General features: G+C 39.9%; 1 protein-coding gene across 3 annotated transcripts; it reads left to right on the top strand.

The window, feature by feature from the left end:
- The first annotated feature begins 129 nt into the window (after nt 1–129).
- Nucleotides 130–21,106, top strand: golga3 (golgin A3). Of its 3 annotated transcripts, none has more exons than XM_011479513.3 (24): nt 130–190; nt 971–1,241; nt 6,649–6,927; nt 8,014–8,126; nt 8,254–8,957; nt 9,467–9,575; nt 10,344–10,650; nt 10,734–10,936; nt 11,022–11,159; nt 11,244–11,405; nt 11,506–11,874; nt 12,850–12,927; nt 14,546–14,809; nt 14,900–14,994; nt 15,415–15,631; nt 15,794–15,937; nt 16,674–16,871; nt 16,980–17,096; nt 17,206–17,345; nt 17,431–17,563; nt 17,809–17,931; nt 18,894–19,058; nt 19,148–19,314; nt 19,423–21,106. In XM_011479513.3, the coding sequence occupies exons 2-24, from the start codon at nt 1,115–1,117 to the stop codon at nt 19,607–19,609; spliced, it is 4,539 nt and encodes a 1,512-aa protein (XP_011477815.1). In that variant the 5' UTR covers nt 130–190; nt 971–1,114; the 3' UTR covers nt 19,610–21,106. The 3 variants fall into 3 exon arrangements, with proteins under 3 accessions (XP_011477815.1, XP_011477817.1, XP_011477816.1); XM_011479515.3 differs by having other exon boundaries at nt 6,649–6,804; XM_011479514.3 differs by lacking the exon at nt 130–190 and adding an exon at nt 231–615.
- The last annotated feature ends 29 nt before the right edge of the window (nt 21,107–21,135 follow it).

Genomic DNA, 21,135 nt, shown 5'->3' on the forward strand with positions numbered 1-21,135 from the left:
TAAATTTCCCCCAAATGATTATTTCATATAAAAAAATGTTTTTTAATTGGAACTAAGTATGAGATTTATTGATAGATTATACATATACATCCGAAACTATTCATTTTTGTGCTTTTTGTTTCTAGCCGGACGAATTAGGGAACGGATACAAAACAGCCACGTAGTAAAAAGGCGAAGCTGTAAAAAAAAGGTAAGCGTTTCATATCTGGGCCTCATTTAGCTTAACTGTCATTCTTTAATTCGTCTATAACATGGTGACACAGTTGTGTCGTAGTGGGTATTGTTCCGGAATTACCTGAATATTTTAAGATTGGACTCTTCCGATCTCACTGACGAATAGCCACCTAGCATATAATTCTTCTCTTTGAAAACAGAGCTAGCCGTTTCGTTAGCATTGCTAGCTACTGTTAGCCATAAGGCTACCGTGTTTACAACATTATCTACCATTGGGTGGCGTAAGGAATCCTAAACTAACGCGAAACATTTACAGTAACTGCTTGCAATTATTATTTTGGTTCGAATTGTTGTTGTCCGTAAAAGCCCCACATCTTTCAAGCCCATATGGAATCCGGAGGTTAGGACAAGTCAGGTGTACGTGTACCCTCGGTAGCAAAGGTGAGAGTTGGCATTTGTAGGACTACACCATGACATGCGGAAGGCTCTTGAATACTTCAGTTGGAATTGCTTCTAGCAAGCCAAGAGTGTAACCATTGTTGTTTTCCTTACTAACTTTTTTTAATAAGTATTTTATTTCATGAAAAACAACGCATTACTTTCTCATTTACAAATTCAGCGTGGCTATTGCATTATAAGCTTTATTTTAAAAGATTTAATCCACTTAACTGTCAAGCTTTGTCAGCGGCTTGACTTCAGCTTAAGTTTAAAAGAGGCTATGTTGTTACATAACAGTAATAATTGGACAGCAAATGGCACATTGGTGATATATGTGTTCTTTTTCTTTCTTTTTTAGTGGTCAGAATTCAGGAGCATCCCTGAGCACTGGGGTGCTGAGAAAGGCAGTGTGCCTCCCCGGAGATGATTTTATAGAGCACCTGCAACAGAGTGCTATTTTTCATTAACGGAAGTGAAGCCTGGTTAGTCGTTGGCGGTTCACATGGAGGCCAATTATCAAGATGATCATGTTAGGAAACCCAAAGAGACTGAAGCTCAGATTCTGGCATGTGAAACAGAACATAACGTTGAACTGGAGAACACACAAACAACAAGCAATAATCTTAATGGTAAGTTCATTTTTCTAAATGTTTTTGCTTGAAATCCCATTGGCTGAGTGGGCTCCTCCTGCACACACACTTTCATTAGTGCGGCTCCTATCCCTCAGTAAAGCTGTAAGGTTGTAACCTTAATGAACTTGTGTTTTATAGACCTTTCATATATGACAAACATGTGCCGCATTCCTGCACACCAACATTCCTTTGCTTTCAATTACAAAGCTACTACCTCCTAATGTGAAATTTGTAGTCTTTCATGCGTGACCTGTTTTGCTGTGCATTACAAAGGATGGGGGGTTTACTGCCGCATGTAAATGAAACATGTAGAACAAAATTGGAACAAGTTATAATAAGAAAGCAATGATTAAATGCCACATCAAGGAAATATGAAGCAAATTTAAAATAAAATCAGAATAGATATTTTTTCCCTCATCTTTCTTTAGACCAAAAAATAACCCCTCAAGTTTTCGTTACACCAACCACATAAAGACCCGCTCTGACCGTAATTTCTGGACTGTAGAGTGCACCTGATAATAAGCCGCACCCATTACATTTTTAAAGGACAAACCATTTTGTACAAACATAAGCTGCACCTGTCTATAAGCCGCATGTGCCCACATTGAAACATGTGTTGTAGAATGAGGATGTGTATAGGCTGAAACCGCATGTGTGTGTAAGAAAGAGGAGGGAGCGAGAGCACGCAGCAGAAGTGTGTTGGGGGTGCGCATTCATGTTTGATATACAGAGTGATGGGGAACTGTAATAAAAGAAGGTTTCCCCCAGAAGAACGGTGAATGATTCTTTATTAACCCGCTCTGGAGGCTCTGAGGGTCCGAACAGGGAAGTGAACCCCGAAGGATGATTTGCCTTTGGCTGAGAGGATCTCCCCTGCATTTTCCGACCACCGTCAGGAAAAAAAACAAGTAATCGCAGGAAAGGTTCAGGGTAAACCAGAACACATGCTATATTTACAAAGAAAGACGGTACACAGAAAGAGTTTTCAAAGTTTTAATAATATACCTGAGTTTTTCTTTCCAAACAGTGCCTGTGACGTGGCAGTAACATGGCAGCAATATGGTAGTAACAAGCACTAAAAGGGCTGGTTACAAAAAAACATACCGAATATAGTCACTGAGAGCAGCAGTAACTTATATGCGCAAAGACGTGTGCTGCGCTGCGCAGCGCGTGCGCCGGAAATTTTCTTCCACAACAGTGACACACCGTAACACAACACTAACAGGGCTGGTTTAAATAAACATAGACGTAAAGGCGGCAAGTGGCTCAGGCGGCAGAGCAGGTAGTGCAGTAACCGAAGGGTTGGCGGTTTGATCCCCGCACTTCCCAGCCAGTTGTTGTATCCCGAGTGCGGCTCGTCTGCAGCTCAACACTCGTCCAGGGGATGGGTCAATGCGGACAATAATTTCCCCATTGCGGGATAAATAAAGTAAACTTTTTTTTTTTTAAGTCACTGAGAGCTTTCTTCATCTTCCTCCTGTGCACCGAAACCATGTGTTAACAGCTTAGCTTGTTCCACCCCTTTTTGTTGTGTTTATTTTGTGTGACTGCGGTTGTCAAGGAAGCAATGCAGCGACCAAAGGAGGCATTGCCTTGTGCGCTAGGTGATGACGCAGCCTCGAGTGAGGAGATGCAGAGGAGAGGAAAAAAAGGCTGTTCTGCTGTATGTGCGCTCTCTGAGTTTCAAACATTGGGCTGTACTAACAGTTTGGTCCGAGCAAAGAAATAAAAGGCTACTAGCCCCGTTCAAGAGCAACAGTGTCCCGTCTGATTAGTTACCATTTGCGTCCCGACCGGGACCGGACCGGAAATAACAGCGGTTTTCGACTACAGTCTGAAGCCTGAGGCTGGAAGGTAACTCATGGAAGTCTTCCTCCTCAGTGTCCGATTGGAATAGCGTCAGATATTCTTTGCCACACACTCTCTGTGTCTCCTTTGTTGTTGCTGTCAGTGTCACTCTCATCCTGAGGCAAATTCACTCCTGAAGTTGCGCTGTCCTCTCCGTCACGCAGTAGACCGGTTTTTCCAAACCCGTTGGTGATGGTGGATATTTTCACACTGCTTTTAACAATTGCTTTTAACTTGAAAGCTGCGTTATATGCATTTCTTCTTGCATTTTCCATGATGAGGGTCTGTTCGTGCTATTCATTCACAAAGCAGGAATTTACATTAAACTTGCGTCTTCCTTGACACATATACTGTGTTCCCCCTGACTTTTACCCTTTCTGCTCGAGGGCCCCTAGCTGCATAAAAAGAAAAAGAAAAAATGCATAAATTAGCTGCATCATTGAAAGCGTGCGACAAAAGTAGTGGCTTATAATCCAGAAATTACGGTCCGTTTTTGATGTTTTTAACTGTTAATGTTGCTTCCATCCATCCATCCATCGCAGACAAAAAAAATGCAGGTTGAAAAAGCTTGTATTTGTTATGTAGAAAATTCTCTGATGCTCCGATGCATTTACTTGTAGACAACTATATCCATACATGTCTTTATTTTCCCCATCCGTGCTGGCACCTGACTCAAAACTGTACAGCTGAATAGCTCCAATATAACTCGTCGTTTCTGTTTTACTGATAATGTTGGGTCGGTGGTGTGAGGGGCTATAAGCTAGTGGGAGAGCACATGAACAGATGGATGATGGGAAGAGTGGGGGGCTTACTCCATGCCAACAGTCCCACACGCAACTCAGAGGGGAATTTAGTTGTCTGCACAGAAAGGTAGTCCATCTCACTTTAAAAAACTTTATCACAATAACAGACCCACATTCTTTGAGATGACACTCTTGTTAGGATAATATGTCATGAAAAGTTAGGTGTTAACAAACGATTCTGCCTAAGCCAACATTCAGAAATTGTCACAAAGGTTTAGGGTTTCATTTTTCCTTTTTTCCTTCACAACATATAAATGACACAAGTCTGTCCACCATGTTATTTTGTACATGTCATTAGAGAATGTGGGTTAATCAACTTATCAATAAAGGAGTAGATAGATTTATTCTAGACTCATAGTCCAATCAATAAAAAAGAGTACACAGACCCACTACATTAAAAAGGCAGAGTGTCAAGAACACACAAGTTAAGAAGAAGTATACGAAAAATAACAGTTAATAAGAAATAAATAAGTTAAAAGGATAAGAATAAAATAAAAACATTACTTAAACATACCACCCCATAAACATTAATTACAATGACAAATAAAAAGACAGTCGCTCCAGTGTTTCCATAAATTTGACTGGAAGCGTATGACACTAAATCTAATGTTACTTATAGCCAAGATGAGAGTATTCTCTGAAGCATTTAGCCTGCAGATAAATTTGAACATGAGTGAGTGCATGCAAGCCCAGAGAGTGTTAATTCTTAGAGAAACAAACGGCTCACTAGCACTCGTCCTCCTTGGCTTATATAAAAGAACTCTAAGAGCGTCATTGTACGCCACCTGCAGCTTTGTCATACTGGCATTTTTATAGTTTGCCCAAAGATTAGGTGTATACAGAGGAGTACAAAATGCTTTAAAAAACGCCACAGTGACTCCTGTACACATACCAAACCAACAAAGTCTTCTGAAATTATATGCCCAAGATACTTTATCTTATTAGTACACACAAGCACAACATTTGATGGATAAAAATCAGGGAATTTTTGGTTTTTGTCTGCTTTTGTCCGAGAAATCACAATTAAGACTTTTTTGTGCATTAAATGTGATGTCATTATCAAGCCCATAAGATGAACAGATGTAAAGCAATTGTTGAAGACCAGCAGTGCTTGGACTTAACACAACTATATCGTCAGCATACATCAAATGTTGATAATGATATCTCCAGCCACACAACCATTGTGACAGACTTTTAGTTTGAGAGACAATTCATCCAAATATTAATATTAAAAAGAATAGGAGAGAGAATACCCCCTTGTCTCACCCCATTGCTGGATTTAAAAGGCTCTGACACCTGGTTTCCCATTTAACCCGCATTGTTTGTTGAGCATACCAATATGCCAGAATACGCACAACACATTTAGGTACACCTCTCTTTGCCAGTTTCATAAATAATTTCTTGTGATTTACCTTGTCAAATGATTTAGAGGGATCTAAAAAAACACAGAAAAACTAAGGAATTTAAATTCCTATATACCAGGCTTTTCTTTAAACCCAAATTGATTGTGAGTCGTTTTCACAAACTTGTAATCCTGTCCAGCAGGATTATCTCAGAGTAATTTATGTGTTAAAAACTTTTGAGCTACCATTTTAAGTTACATTTTTCTGAGTCAATAATTTTTTACATTTTTATTTTAACAACAAAAAGTGGGCAGCTTTTTTCTTCTTCTTTCCAGTTCAGCAGAATTAATCATAGTCCTAAAAGTATCACAAAAAGATATTAGTGTTCATTTTTTATTGAATATATCAGAAAGGATTACCAGGGTATGCATGTAGGTAGTGGTATGTAGAATTTGTTTTTATTGACAGAAACATTAAAAACATTTTTATCCTTAAAGACCCACTCCAATCATCTTTTAAAATGGTGCGATTTTTAGCCAACAAACAAAAAACTGTCATTTTCTAGGACATAGTTTCTGCAGAACCGCAGAAGTTCATAATAAATTCACCTATAAGTTGTGGGTGGGGCCTTTGGCGCAGAGCAACCCACCCAACTCCCCTTGAGCAATCATTTATACTCTCTCCCGCTATAGCTTACAGCCCCTCACACTCCCAGCCTATCATTACCAGGGTAACAAAAATGGTGAGCAATGTTGGAGCTTCAGCCGTACAGTTTTGAACCAGATGCCAGCACGAACGAGGAAAATAAAGATGTCAGGGATCTAGTTGCTTGCAACTGGCTGCATCAGGATGCAGCAGAGCAGGGAGCTTGTGGCCTGGCTGCTATATTTTCTGCGTTACAGATATTCTCTTTTTCAAACAGCATTTTTGTGTCCTCTCCTGATTATCAAGGATTTATATAAATACTACTTAGAAATGCAATTTGAGCTTAATTTATATATCTATATATCTATGTAGATGAAGATCTAGTTAGAGGGATCATAAATGTGATGAGAACATGTTGAACACACAGAAAACACAGTTTTCATCGAAGCGGGTCTTTAAGTGTGTTATAATTAGTGGCACTTTGGCACATTACACACGTTGGCGTGCAATCAGGTTTTTCAGTTTTTTCTTGAATGAAAACATTAATTTCAAATATGGATTTTTTTATTTGTTTTTTAGCTGCTGTGAAAAAAAAATATAGATATAAATAGATGGATAGATATATAAATATGTTTTTTGTACTCATTTATTGCTTTTTGACAAACTTGTTGAGCCAGTTTGTCAGGATAAAGAAATCAACTTTGGCCACAACTTAACGTGGTAATTTTAACCTTCCTAACAGCCTCTCCTCCCCATCTCTTTCAGGTCCTATAACATCTGCTTTGTTGCTGAACGGAAATGAAACTGTGGCTCTCTCTAATGCAGCCGTGGACTCCCTTGTAAACGGTTCCCTGCCTTTGAGAGGTCCTCCCCAGAGCGCCAGCTCCCCCATCAACTCACAGACACAAGAGGGCTCTCCAGGTGTGGCTTCTTGTCCACCCATGATGCTAGAGAAGTCTGAAGCTAGTGCTGATGTCACGGTTCACAAGGGTGATGCTTTACAGTCCCTCAGACTCAGTATGCCTATGCAGGAGACTGAATTGTGTAAGCATAAAATTACACAAAGTGTACCTCCTCCCTTAACCCACCTTATTTTAACACTGTTTAACTTTGAAATGTGTTGGTTTTCAACCCAAGTTGTTCTTCCTTTGTAAACTCTGTGTGTATGAACTAAAGCAGTGTTTTTCAACCAGTGTGCCGGGGTACAGTAGTGCGCTGTGAGAAACGGTCAGGTGTGTCGTGGTAAATTATTCAATTTCAACAAATAGGTCTAAAACATTTACCATTGCAAGAATAGCAGCTCTGTGTTCGTCCAAATAGACCTAGGTTTGTGTTTCCAGTATACACACGTATGCGCAAAACTTTATCGTAATTCTAGAAACGTCGGAAAAAACACAATTTGGCAATTACACAGTTTCCATTACATCATAATTACATAATTATGCGAATAACAAACAAACGTACGCGATAAGACATTTAAAAACATGGCGACAGATGTGAACAATACTTTTATTTACATCAGATACATGTAAATGTCTTTCTGAAGGAAGAAAAAAAAGTATATTTGTGTTTAGCTCATTACAATGCACGGAAGACACAAAGCGTGTTTCGAGATCGGGTTTATTTGTTTTCGATACTCACGTCTCCACGTCTAGGTTCGTGAGATAATTCTCCTGGTGTGATGAACTTACCTCCCGCTGCAAAAGCTGGGTCTGAATAAAGTATTAACAAAAGAAACACAATGAAGGTGGCCAACAAAATGCATACAAGATCTTGGAGGTACAAATACCGATTCATCATTAATACGGACTACAGAGTTGATGTTTTTTTTTACACAAAAGTGCACCTTGGCTCAAAAAAGTTTGAAAAACACTGAACTCAAGAATTAAAAACTGATTTTAGGTGTTTGGGTTTTTCTATCTTTCTACTCCTGCATGGACACTTGCTTACCTCAATAATATTTGGTGTGGGTGCTTGTTTTTTTTTAATGTTTGTGGGCAGATCATTGGATTTTGTTAAGACATTCTCAGTAATTCGGTATGGAAACGTTGGGCTCCTTTTCAAATGATTGTGAAATTTGTGGGTGGAGCCCAACACTCCCTCTGACCCTCCTTACTCTTGTCCTTTTAGCCAACCAGAAACCATCCCTGGAGATGGAAAATGAGGAGAAGATTCGTTTGGAGGCTCGCAGGCGTCTGGAGGAGCAGCTCAAACAGTACAGGGTGCAGAGACATAAGGAGAGGGTATGTAAACGAAAGCCTAAAACTTAATGAGTACAGATGGAATGCAGTTGGGATCTTGGTGTGGACTGCTTTGGATTAATGGAACCTTACGGGGTTTTGTTTCTTCATCTGATTTTTCTTTTTTTAGTCTCACCGCTCAACTAAAAGCAGACCATCCAGTACTCTAGATCCAGAACTAATGCTTCATCCTGAGGCATTACCCCGGGCTAACACTGTCGCCATGACAAAAGAGTATACCGGTACCTTCTTGCGGACCAGTGTCCCACGTGGTCCCAAGCTGGGTAGTCTTGGAATTCCCTCTCCAAAAGAGAAGAAGCCTAAGTCTCCTCGTCCTAATAAGATCTACTCTTTGGCTGATTATAAATCTCCAGAGAATGATGGCTATGTTGAAGGAGGAGGCGGTGGTGGCTTGAAGAGGGCAGATAACTCCACAGCCTCCCTGCAGTCCACCGTTAGTTCTGTATCCACACTTTCCGAGGTCAGTGTGATGTCAGAGGGCGGCACCTACCAGGCTTCTCTGAAGGCCCATGACGGCGTGTCGGAAATCGATGGAAGCGAGTTGGGAATGCGACAAGGGAATGACGGAAACGACAGTGACAGCTCTTCCTACAGCAGCGTGTCCACAAGGGGCATGCTCTCCGATGCAGTGGAGCGGCAGCAGGCACCATACAATGTGGAGGGGAGGGAGATTGCCCCTGAAGCTGTAGGGCATTTCCCAAGTCTTCAGGAGGTACTGCAGGCAGCCAGCGAAGAGCAACAACTCCTGGAGATGGAGCAAGAGAGAGAAGGGACTGCAGAACCTCGAAGCCGCAGGGACAGTTTTTCCAGCAGGTACCCATCATGCATCAGTTTGTCTAACAGAAATGGAAGTAGCATCATGGGTTATGTTTAAAGAAGTTTGCACATGTAGCTCGTACTCATAGTTGCTAACCCTAAAATACACGCTCAGATGAAATTGGTGTTTTTTTTAACCTGTTCTTGTGACATTTTTCTGATGATGAATGACATGTATTAGGAAAATTAAGTTTTAAATGAGATCTGAGTATTTCATTCTTCAAATTGTTGTGAACCAGGAGCAGACGAAAAAATGCCATTTGAAAATGAACGTGTTTGTGACATAGAAAATGTGCTGGGCGGGCCATGAGCTCAAAGTTCTCCACAATGGGGAGCGGAAGAGGGAATGGGGTTGCTCCTCGCCCACAACTCAGAGGCAAATGTCTAATGAATTCTGCTGCTCTGCAGAAATTAAATAGCTTTTAAAATAGCTCAAAGATGATCAGAGTGGACCTTTGATGTTCAACTAGTTGCCCTGTTTGTACTAATTGCTACTTTAATTTCAGCGTTTCATTGGAAAGTTCTGTGATGGGTCATGATGAAATGCTCCAGGTGCTCAAGGAGAAAATGAGACTTGAAGGTCAACTGGAGTCTTTGTCATCTGAGGCCACTCAGGTAATATAACATGACGTTCACAGTGGGATTTTGAGCAGTTATTGTTTGATAACACATGATTCTGAGTTTGGAAATGTTCTATTTTAACTGTTTTTCATTAGATGTAGAAGAGCCCTGGCTTTCTTCAGATTTTAGTTCTTGTTATCTAGTTGTTTGTAGATAAATTCATAAGCTTGATGGTTTTTACTTGTAAAAAATTACTGCTTTATAACAACTCATTAAATAAATCAATCAATGTGACAATCAAATTTGAATTTAAAAAAATGAAAGAACATCTTATTTCTCTTCTCAATTGTTGAATTACATAGGATGCTCTATAATCTGATTGTTGGAAGCAGTTTTAATATTACTCACATTTACAGGTCATACCAGTGGATATATTCAGTTCAGGAATATTCCTCGCCTCATTGTGGTTCGCCTTTTGTGGTCTCGCTGTTTCATGGATATTTTTGTGCAGTTTTGCATGATCTTGTATTTTTACAGCACACTGTGTGCTGCGTTTTGATTGGCTTTTGTCAATCAACCTCCTCCATGCTGTGCCTCCTCTACAGAATGTGTTCAGTTTTCTATGTTTACATAAATCTTTGTTCGTCATCAGGTCTTTGTTTTCGTTTTTATAATACTGGACTTATTTTTAATGAAGGTTTAACTATGAGAGTTTAAACAAGAGAGAAAAGTGTAAAAAATGTTCATGTCTGAGAAAATGTATAGTGCGTAGTGAGGGGGTTTTACAGCATGAAACATCTGTAATTCCTCTTTTGCTTTTAGGCTCTTAAGGAGAAAACTGAACTTCAAGCTCAGCTTGCTACAGTTAATGCTCAGCTGGAGGCTAAAAAAGGGGAAGCACAAGCTAGCCAGGAGAAGCAGGGGGCTCTCACCGTAGAACTCGGCACTCTTCGGCAAAACTGCACTCAGCTAGAAAAGGCTATGGTGGAGCTCCAGGCCAGTCTGGAGAGTAAAAACGCCGGCCTGACTTCTCTGAGCAACGATTTGAAGGTTTCTGAGGACCAATACAACAGGCTGATGGGGAAGGTGGAGGAGCTGCAAAATGCTGTGAATTCAAGGGACAATACAGGTGAGGGGTGAAGATATTCAGGTGCAAGAGTTTTTTAAAAATTTTTTTTGTATTTGAATTGTTTGATGGTTTCTCTTTTGTAGTTCAAGATTTGCGCCAGCAGATGGCGGGTCTTCACGGCCAGCTTCAGCAGGTGCAGCTGGAGCGCAGCACCCTGCAGAGCCGACTCAAGACTTCCCAGGCTGAGATCGATTCGCTTCAGCAGGTCAGACAGTGGTACCAACAGCAGCTAGCGCTAGCTCAGGAGGCCAGAGTACGGCTGCAAAGTGAAATGGCCAACATGCAGGTAAAGTTGGCGCTAACCCAGGTGTCTGCATGAGTTTTGAGAGCAATAGACAAGCAAATAGTCACACATGCTTCCCCCTTCTAAGGCTGGACAGATGACTCAGATTGGCGTTCTGGAGTATTTGAAGCTGGAAAATGTGACACTTTCAAATCAACTCACTGAGACCCAACATCGCTCAATCAAGGAAAAGGAGCGTATTGCTGTACAACTACAAAGCATTGAGGTATTTAAAAAAAAAAAAAACTTATTGAAGAAAGAAATCTATCTTTGTCCAACTGTTTTAACATTCCTTTTCTGTCTGCGGCAGACAGACATGCTGACTCAAGAAGCTGCATATAAACAGATCCAGGATGCAAAGACTATGGTGGAAGACGACCTGCAGCGCAAGCTAGATGAGTTTGAAGAAGAGCAAGAGCGATTAACAAAATTAGCCAACACAGCTAGCTCCTTAGAAAGGGAACTTGAGCAGGTAATCTCGTTAGTTTGACCTAAAAATTAGTATCGTCCCTAGAATTTTGATGGACACGTGTGTCATGCTTTTTTCTAAAGAGCTTTTCCTTACCTCTTAGGTCAAATTAGCCCTTTCCCAAAAGGACATCCAACTGCAGTCGCTTCAGAAGGAACATCTGGAACTGATGCGTCAGATGACAGCCACTCAGGAGAACCTACACACCAAAGAGCAGGCCATTGGCCAACTAGAAGCTCGTTATCAGGAGCTTGAGGCTGAGCTTTCAGAGCTGCAGTCGGAGAACAATGCCAAGGATGACAACATCCGGTTCCTCCAGAATGAAAAAATCGTTCTGGAAGTTGCACTTCAGGCAGCACGGGCGGACAAGAGTCAGCTGGATGAGGGGGCTGAACGTCTGGGAGAGGATATTCTGGTGGCCTCAGATGTGTTGGACCAGCTTAGACAGGAAGTTCAAGTCAAAGCCAGTCAGGTACGAGACGATAAGGAACGCTTGAGTGTTGCCAGGCGTGATGGTGTGAAGGAGAACCAGCTTAACATACCCCAAAAATCTCATGAGTTCAGGGATTCTGATTCTTATTGCAAATATTTCTTTCTACATAAGTGAAGTGAACATGCATTGAAAAGAGGCAGTGCCACTTTAAGGAAATCAAAACAGGAAAATAAAATTGCTTCCCTTTTTTTTTTTAAACAGAAATGATTTCCAAAAATGAAACAAAATTTTCAACATAAACCTGAAATGACAAGAAAAGTTAAAATGTTTATGTGCTAAGACCACATTATACATCAAGTAAACCAATTTATCTGTGAGTTTATTAAAAAGGGTCTTTTTCTCCTTCAGAATAAGAGGTACTTATCCTTATTATGACTTAAAAGAACTGTAGAGTTAAGGAACTTGTGAGAAACAAATAAAACTGAAGTGCCTGATAATGAACAGATTTCTCAATTTCAAGGCTAGTGTTGTGTGTAAATCAGATGTTTGGGATTCAAAGAGTGGTCAGTAACAATTAAGTTAAGTGAGGAAAGATGCAATGTTTGGCATAAATTTAACAAAGCTCCTGAAACACTGGCACATGAAAAGACCTTATACTTAAAAAATATGTCTTTATTTTTATTTATTATTTGCTGATATTCATGGCTCAACTTTTTTCAGCCAAGCTAAATAATAAAAGCTGCATTTCAGGAAAAGTAAAGAGTTACTTTTTCTCTACTTAAAGTGGTCCTAGTATATTAGTCTAAAACTGTGTGCTTGGTGGTTATAGTTGATATGCACACAAATGCACTAAACCTCAATCAAACATTGCAAACATCACCGTATTTTTCAAAATGTATCTTTCTGGATCTCTCATTACTCATACTTTAATGTCTGAACTTGTGTACTAATTCTCTGCAGTCTTGTTTTCAAATTTGGCTAGAAAAGTAAATGGATTATTTGGCTGCATTACAGATTGAAAATCTACAACAAGAAAACAGCTCGCTGAAGAAACAAGCCCAGAAGTTAAAGGAGCAGTTTCATCAGCAGAAGGTAGGAAGGACGGCACCTTCTCCTCCTTTTACTGAATCAGAGGGAAACTTTTTCTTGGCTCTTGGGTGAAGTTAAATGCTAACCAAACGCTCGAGAACCTAATGTACTTTTGGAATAGCTTGACATAAATCTGCCAGCTGGTTAGATTGGTAGGAGGATGTCTTGTGGAGCCAGATGGTTGTCAGATTTACTAAAGAAAGCCCACAGCGCTGGTTGACGTGCCTGAGCAGATTGAGTAATGGTTGCTTTATTACACTGACAGTCTGTCACACAGAGGGTGGAGTTAAATGACAGAAAGACAACATTTGCTTTTGGATGGCTTTCCATGCTTTGGCTTTGTTTAAAAAAGAAAAAAGAAAAAGTGCATTGAAATGTAGCTTAGATTTTTGCTAATGGTTTAAAAAACGAATAGCTTAAGTCAACTTTACAGACATGTTGTGTTTTTTTGTGGCATCATAGTTGGTTGGTACCACTAAAAAGCTTTTCTTTTCCTCTTTATTGCATTTCCAAAGATAAGGAGGATCCAATCTGTCATTTGCTCTTGTAAAATATTTCTTTAGCTAAATGTATGATTAATATTTGATTGAATTTGCTTTAAGACAAAAGAAACCAGTTTGTGGTTTTCTGTAGGGGTTTGTCTTTTAATATTTGATGTGTTTTCCTGCTCTTACATCGAGGCTGTTTAGAAGCTATAAAAGATGCACTTGGACATCATTTTCATTTAGGAAACAGAGTTAAAGACCCACTCCGATGAAAATGGTGTTTTTTGGTGTTTTACATGTTCTTGTGGCATTAAACTGATGATAGAGAGCATATATAAAGAAAATTCAGCTCGTTGTGAATCAGGAGGGGACAAAAAAATGCAGCTTGAAAAAGGACGGATTTGCTGCTCCCTGCTCCGCTCCATTCTGATGCATCCGCTTGCAAACAAATGGATCCATGTACGTCTTCGTTTTCCTTATCTGAGCAGCCATTTGGCTCAAAACTGTACGGCTGGATAACTCAATGTTTTTCTTTTCTTGTCCTAGTAATGTTAGGTTTCGTCTGTGAGGGGCTGTAAGCCAGCGGGAGAGCGTGTAAACAGTACTCTCAGCAAAGGGGAGGGGAAGGGGGATCAAATGTCGCACCCACAACTAAAGGGGGAGAATTTCTTGACTCGCGTGTCAGGAACATCTAGTTTATGAACACGTTTTTGGACAAGCATCAAGCAATGAACCTGACATGCATCAAAAAAAAAGCAGTGGGTCCGAATTTGATGCACGAATCGCATTTGGTATGAACGCAGCATAAGGTTAGGGATGTAAGGGGCTGTAAGCTAGCAGTAGTAAACAGAGAGTTCTCAGTACTCAGGGGGGGAAGGGGGCGGGTTTGCTCCGCCCACAACTGAGGCAAATTTCTAATGAGCCGGATTTTGCCTTGAAAACTGGATAAATATAATTAAGACTACTCGGAACACTTTTACAAAAGATGATTTGAGTGGGTCTTTTAATCAACTCGAAATCATTCAAATTTGTCATTACACTCCTCTCCGTTTGTTGTTTTCTTTTATTTTAATCGATCACCTGTTCTTTGTTGATGTAAGATTTTCATCAGGTATGAATTGTCATTGACTTGTCAGGTGATGGTGGAAGCTTATCGCAGAGATGCCAGCTCTAAAGACCAGCTCATCAGTGAGCTCAAGTCCACCAAAAAGCGCCTGCTGCTGGAGATGAAGGACTTGAAGCAGGACCTTCTGGGTGCTCAGGGTGAGAAGCAGGCGGCAGAGCTGGAGCAGGCCCGTCTGCAGAAGGAAGTGCTGAGAGTCCAGGAGCAAATGACCAACATGGAAACCCATCTCCAAGCCATTCAGGAAGAAAGGGATCAACTAGAAAACCAGGTTCAGGTGAGATGAAATGTCTACACGTTGCTAAAGATAACAAAGCATTTGAAAACTAGAGGAAAAGTAATGGTGATGGTTCCCATCTCCATCCAGTCTCTGCAGTTTAATCAGAACCAGCTGGCTGCCGTGACTCAGGAAAATGAGGGACTAAGGAGACAGGTAGAGCAGATGGAAACTGAAGCCAAAAAGTGAGTCATGCAGTGCTTATGGAGTTTTAGACGGGTGCAAGATGTCCATAACTAATTCTGAGATGCACATGTTTCTTGTGAAGTACTGTTTTAACCCTTGTGCTATCTTAGATGACCCCACCCTTACATTGACGTGTTATTCCTTCCATGACAAAGGTGGATGAAGGTGGAAAGATTTCATGTAATCCATGGATACCAGTGAGGTTCACAAATCATTGAAGAAAAAAGGTTCAGAGCACTGTCTAGTGGGTCTAGATGACCCAACTCCCAACGTTAAAGTGCCTAGGATAGCACAAGGGTTAAATAAATCAATGGCAGGTCTTAAAAATGCAGAAGCCCATACGAATGCACAACAGTGGGATTTCTTGAAAAAATACATTTTATTCATGTACTTTTTTTTTCATGTGTGCATGAAAACAGGGCCATCTCAGAACAGAAGGTGCGCATGAAGAGGCTGGGAACAGATTTGAACAGCGCTCAAAAGGAGATGAAAGCCAAACACAAGGCCTACGAGAACGCTGTGGGAATTTTGAGCAGAAGGCTTCAAGAGGCTCTAGCTGACAAGGAGGCAGCAGAGGGGGAGCTGGTCAAACTCAGGGCTCAAGTATCAGATGGAGGAAACAGCCAGGCTTTACAGGTAATGCACACACCTGCCATACATTCTTTTCTTTTTTTTATCCTTGGGCAAATAAAATGCACTACAACTTGTTTTTCTTTTTCTTTTTTAATGAAATTGTAAAGTCTTCTCTCCATTGCTCAAAAGACATTGAGATAAAGTGAAGTTTTCTCTCTCATGAAGGAAAAGATTGAAGCTCTTCAGGCTGAGCTGCAGGCTGTGAGCAAAAGCAAAACTATGCTAGAAAAGGAGCTGCAGGAAGTCATCAACGTCACTTCAACAGAGCTGGAGGAGTATCAGGAGAAGGTCTTGGAGCTTGAGGATGAGGTGAAAAGATGTTTTAATTACATTTATTTAAACTTTACCACACCAATCACAAACACTGGCCCAGACTCTCCAGAACAACATAATGTTGAGAATCCCTTTAAACAGAATAGTTAAGATTTCAGGTCCCAAAAAAGAAAGAAAATTTACACTCTTTGAGTTCATTAAACATGTTAAATATTCCAGTGGGACCAAGTCCACTAAAACCTTATGTCAAACTTTAACTGTAGGGCTGCGGATCATTACTTTGTGGCGATCGGATTCACAAATCAAGATAAACAAGTCACAAATCAAACCACGATTCTTACTATTTAATATAAATATGTCTGAATGGTTGTTATATGAATGTATTTTTCCTAGATGTATGAAAATTAAAATAAAATGTATTAAAACACCTTTGTTTATACCTTTTATCTTGAATAGGAAATCATACTCAACAAAACATAATAGATACAGCATAATCTTTTATGTTTCCCACCATAACATGTTCAGTCCGGAGTTCTAAAACAAGAGACGGTGAATCCAAATCCAGATTTAGTCCCAATGTCTTTTTTATCTCACCTAATATATCAGACCAATACTTCAAAGTTTAGAATTTTTGAGGCAGTAACCCCACTGCCAGATGGGTATTTTTATTTTCCTCTTTATGTTTCCATTTATACCTGCAGTAAAAGGCAGTGGGAGAAACTGGTTATCACCTCATGAAGCACTTAATATGGGATTCTGCTTCTATTTACAGCTTCAGGAGTCACGCTGCTTCAAGAGGCGCATCAAGAAGTTAGAAGATGCAAACAAGAAGTTGACGCTTGAGCTGGAACACGAAAAAGGGAAGCTGGCGGGATTAGCACAGTCCCACAGTACGTTGAGGGATCACACTAATATATTGGAGTCTGCATTAGCCAAGAGGGAGGCAGATCTGGTCCACCTCAACTTGCAGGTAAGTTTTAAATTGTAAAAAGCTAGATTAACATATATAGCTTGATTAATGTGTATTTGTATTTTTGCTTCTTTTTATATTTGTTTGCTTTTGTTTGCCTTTTTTCAGGTTCAGGCTGTTCTGAAGCGAAAGGAAGAGGAAGACCAGCAGATGAAGCAAATGGTAAAAACTCTACAGATTGCTTTGGAGAAGGAGCAAACCAAAGTCAAAGACCTGAAAGAGCAGGTAGGAACTTTTTTCTGCGTTCACCGTCTAGTTGAAATAATATTTTCTTTAATTCAGGAAAGCTTGAGTTTGATTTTGAAAGGTTGTAATGTTGTGGTTTGTCCTGCAGGTGGCAGCAGCAAAGGCTGAAGCAGCTCACAACAGAAGACACTACAGGGCAGCAATGCTCGAGCTGTCAGAGATAAAGAAGGATCTACAATCTAAAGAAGACCTTGTCAAAGTCCTTCAGAGTGAAGCACAAAAACTCCAGTATGTCAATTAGTCTGACTTCATCTGTGTGATTATGTACATCTCACCTGTAATCAATAATAATAATGTGTGTTGCACTTTGCAGAGCACAAGATGAGCAGCACTCTCGTGATGTTTCCATGTTTCAAGAGGAGCTTGCCGAGGCTCATGGTCAACTCCAGATTCTCCAGAAACAACTAGATGAAGAACTGGCAAAGCAGCCACTCACAAACCAAGAGGTGTGCCGTCTAAGCAAACATTTGGATTCCCTGACTAATCTATTCTATTATCTATTTTTTTTGTTTTGTTTTACATGTAATGCAAGAATAAGCCATGAGACTATAGATGATATTAGAGGAACTTTTTCTTTTATAGTTGTTATTAAACTCCCTGATTTATATTTTTTCTGCAGTTAATCTTATTTTGTTTCCTAAACCCTATTTCTATCTGTGATGTTAACATGTGAAATTGATTTCTGACGCAGGTTGAAGACCTGAAGTGGGAGGTGGAGCAGAAGCAGAGGGAGATTGAAGCTCAGAAGCAGCAGTTGGAAATGATGGAACAGTGCCACCAAAGGGAGCTGGATAACCTACAAACTGCACTGCAGGCAAGAAGACTTTCTCCTAATACATGTACAAAAAACTGTAAATTATGTAAGAGATAATGCCGGATGAGGTGTGCATTATCAGAAATAAATGGTCTTTGCAAAGGGATGAACCATCCGACGTGTTTACCCCTCCACAAAGTCCATTATCTCGCTTATGTCATAGTTAGTTACGAAAGAAACAAACATAAAATCAAATATTGGTGGTGTGATGAGGAAGATAAATAAGACAAGAACAGAGCAGAAGTGGTGGAAGTTGAAGTTATGAAGGAGTTGAACAGACTTTGAGAGATCAGGAGGTTCTTCCAGATGACGGAACAGCTGCAGCTAAAGTGATCAGGGAGACTAATGGGAAGGAATATTGTCATCAGGAAAGATGGCTGGGGGTGAAATAAAGAAGTTCAAGAGTGTTGGCTATGAAAAAGTGTGACACTGAGCAGAAAGAAGACAGTACAGAGAGATGCTGCATGCGAGGAAGGTGGCGGTGACGAAGGAGGTGTAAGACTTATGTGACAGGTTAGGGGAAGGTGGGAGAGGTGGATCTGTCCATGTGAGGCATGACAATCAAAGACGGAAGGATGTCCAGCAGGTTAGGGTGATCAAGGACAGAGATGTAAATGTGTTGACAGGTTCCACAAGTTTGATAGAAAGATGGAGGGAGAACTTTGAAGAGCTGATAGATGAAAAAAATGAGCACAGAGTAGAAGATGTGGCTGTTATGGAGCAGGAAGTAGCAAAGATTAGTAAGGATGAAGTGAGGAAGACATTGAAGAAGATGAAGGGTAAAAAAGCAGTTGATCCTGATGGCATTCTTATATAGACGAAGGCAATATGGAAGAGTTTATGATTTAATGGAGGCGGATGATTTGCTGTGGCGACACCTGAAGGGAGCAGCGGAAAGAAAAAGATGAAAACTCCTCATTTTGATGGACCCCTAACTAAAATAAAATCCTATTTTGCTTTAGGATATCAAGGTGGAGCTGGAATCTGTCCAGGAGGAGTTAAGCAGCACCAGGAAGGACAAATTTATGCTGCAGGCTAAAGTGGGAGAGCTGAGAAACAGCATGAAAACAGTCCTTCTGCAGAATCAGCAACTCAAACAGGACCTCAAGCAGAGTCGCCTACGAAGGGTAAAGAACTGTTTGTATTCTCTCAAATAAGAGCGTCTTTCTTAAGATCAGTGACTGCACATGCCTCTGTACTTATGACGTTGGAGCAGCAACGTATGGAGTTGAAGACTGAAGGGAATCCATCCAACCCAGTGACGCCAGTTAAGATCCCAGACTGCCCTGTGCCCGCATCGCTGCTAGACGAGTTGCTGAAACCGTCGGCTTCCGTCAACAAGGAGCCACTCAATAATCTCCATAACTGCCTCCGGCAGCTCAAGTAAGCACATTCTTCTGTTTGCAGGATAAACGTAATCATCACATTGGCATTGGCATTTGGTGCTAGGGTGTACAAATGTTGAAAGGACTGTATATCTATTTAATCCAGGGAAGAAATGGACAGCCTGCAGAAGCAAATGGAGCAACACACGGTAACGGTACACGAGTCCATGAACTCCTGGACGGACACAGCAGAAGGACTGGCTCAACTTGAGCTGCAGAACATTTCCAAATCCTCAACAGGGGTAAACAATATGGTGGAAAATAACACTGAAACGGAACAGGAGCCATCATAAAAAAACTTGTTAACTCTCAGGCAAAGAGGAAGAGTGGAGTTTTATCCACTAAGGCACTTTTAAGCTCCATATTTGCTTTCTCTTTTTTCAACAATTGCCAACATTTGGCATTTCTCCCATCAGCACAGAAGTGCTTTTGTGGTGTAATACCGTATCAACCACAGCTTTATTCGTATTATTTCTCACTTGTTTATATATAAAGTTATTTTCCATATGTATTTATTAAGGTTAGTAATGGCAAAAAATTGATTTACTTACTCTTTAACAATATGTTAATCTTCAGTTTTGCTGTATTGAATGCAAAGACAAGTTTAATCTGTTCTACCTTAAGAGTAAAGTTTCATCATTTACTGTAAAATTGGTAATAAATCAGTGGCATCATTGCTGCCTAATAATACCTAACATCTGTATTTCAATGACTACAATGTGTTCTTCCATTTCTATGTGCCTGTTGACTCGTGTCATTTATTGATGATTTTACCAAAACATTCATGTTTGATAACAGTTTGTAATGAAATTGTCTCTCTACTGTCTGCTCAGATATTATATATTTTGCCACATGGTAAAAAAAAGGTTCTAGGTTGGACTTTGTTTCCTAAAGTGAGTCTGTCAACATTAATCCTAAGTTTTATGTGTCTAGCTCGGACTGCAGTAAATTTATAAGCAAAAAAAGGAGCCTTAAGCAATCTTTGACGTGCTGAAAAGAACTCAATTGAGTTGGATGGCTATTTTTCTGTTGTGTGTGCAAGATGTTTTGTGTTTCATATGTGGGTTAAAATTCTTACTAAACTGAAAAGTTTGTTTAAATTTTATCACACCAACTGACATTGTATGATTAAAACTGAAGCGACTGATGAAGCTATTTAATGAAAAAAGATTACTGCTTGAAATGATTGTTTTCTGTTACGTTTGATACATTCTGTACTTTCAAAAAAAGGATAGAACCCTTTAATCGCCTCCTGTTTTTGTTGTTTAATTCTTCTCTGGGATTGTTGGATATGTTAAATGTTTTCAAAGGTTAATATATACACGGTTGTTTTTTGTATAATTGTGAAATGACCATAAACGTCGAATGGAAAGATGTAACTTAAGATATCAAATGTAAACCAAATCTGGCTGTATAGTTACATCTGGATTGCAGTCTGAGTATCCAGTGGATATTTAAAAAATTATACAGCAGCTTTCTGTATGCAATTAGGTGCAGATCCTTTGTTCTTTCAGTAAGACAAAAAGGCAAACGATTTTGAATGCTTTTTAAGATGGTGTTTTTTTTTCCCAGAGGGACAGTAAATATAATTAAGAATGCTTGTATTGGAAAACTAACATTACATGTATTTATATTCTGTATTATAAGAGAAAAAGGCTGTACCTATAAACTTGCACCTTGCTATGTTTCTTTTTCTTCCCCCAGAGATTGGAAATGTTTGATTGCTTATTGGTCATCTGTTTTGGGAGATGTGATTGTATTCATGATAAAGTTGCACTATTCATCTGCCATTGAATCTTGTATTTTTTTCTATCAAAAA

Source organism: Oryzias latipes, chromosome 9 (genome assembly GCF_002234675.1).
Source record: "Oryzias latipes chromosome 9, ASM223467v1".
In the NCBI taxonomy this organism is placed as follows: domain Eukaryota; kingdom Metazoa; phylum Chordata; class Actinopteri; order Beloniformes; family Adrianichthyidae; genus Oryzias; species Oryzias latipes.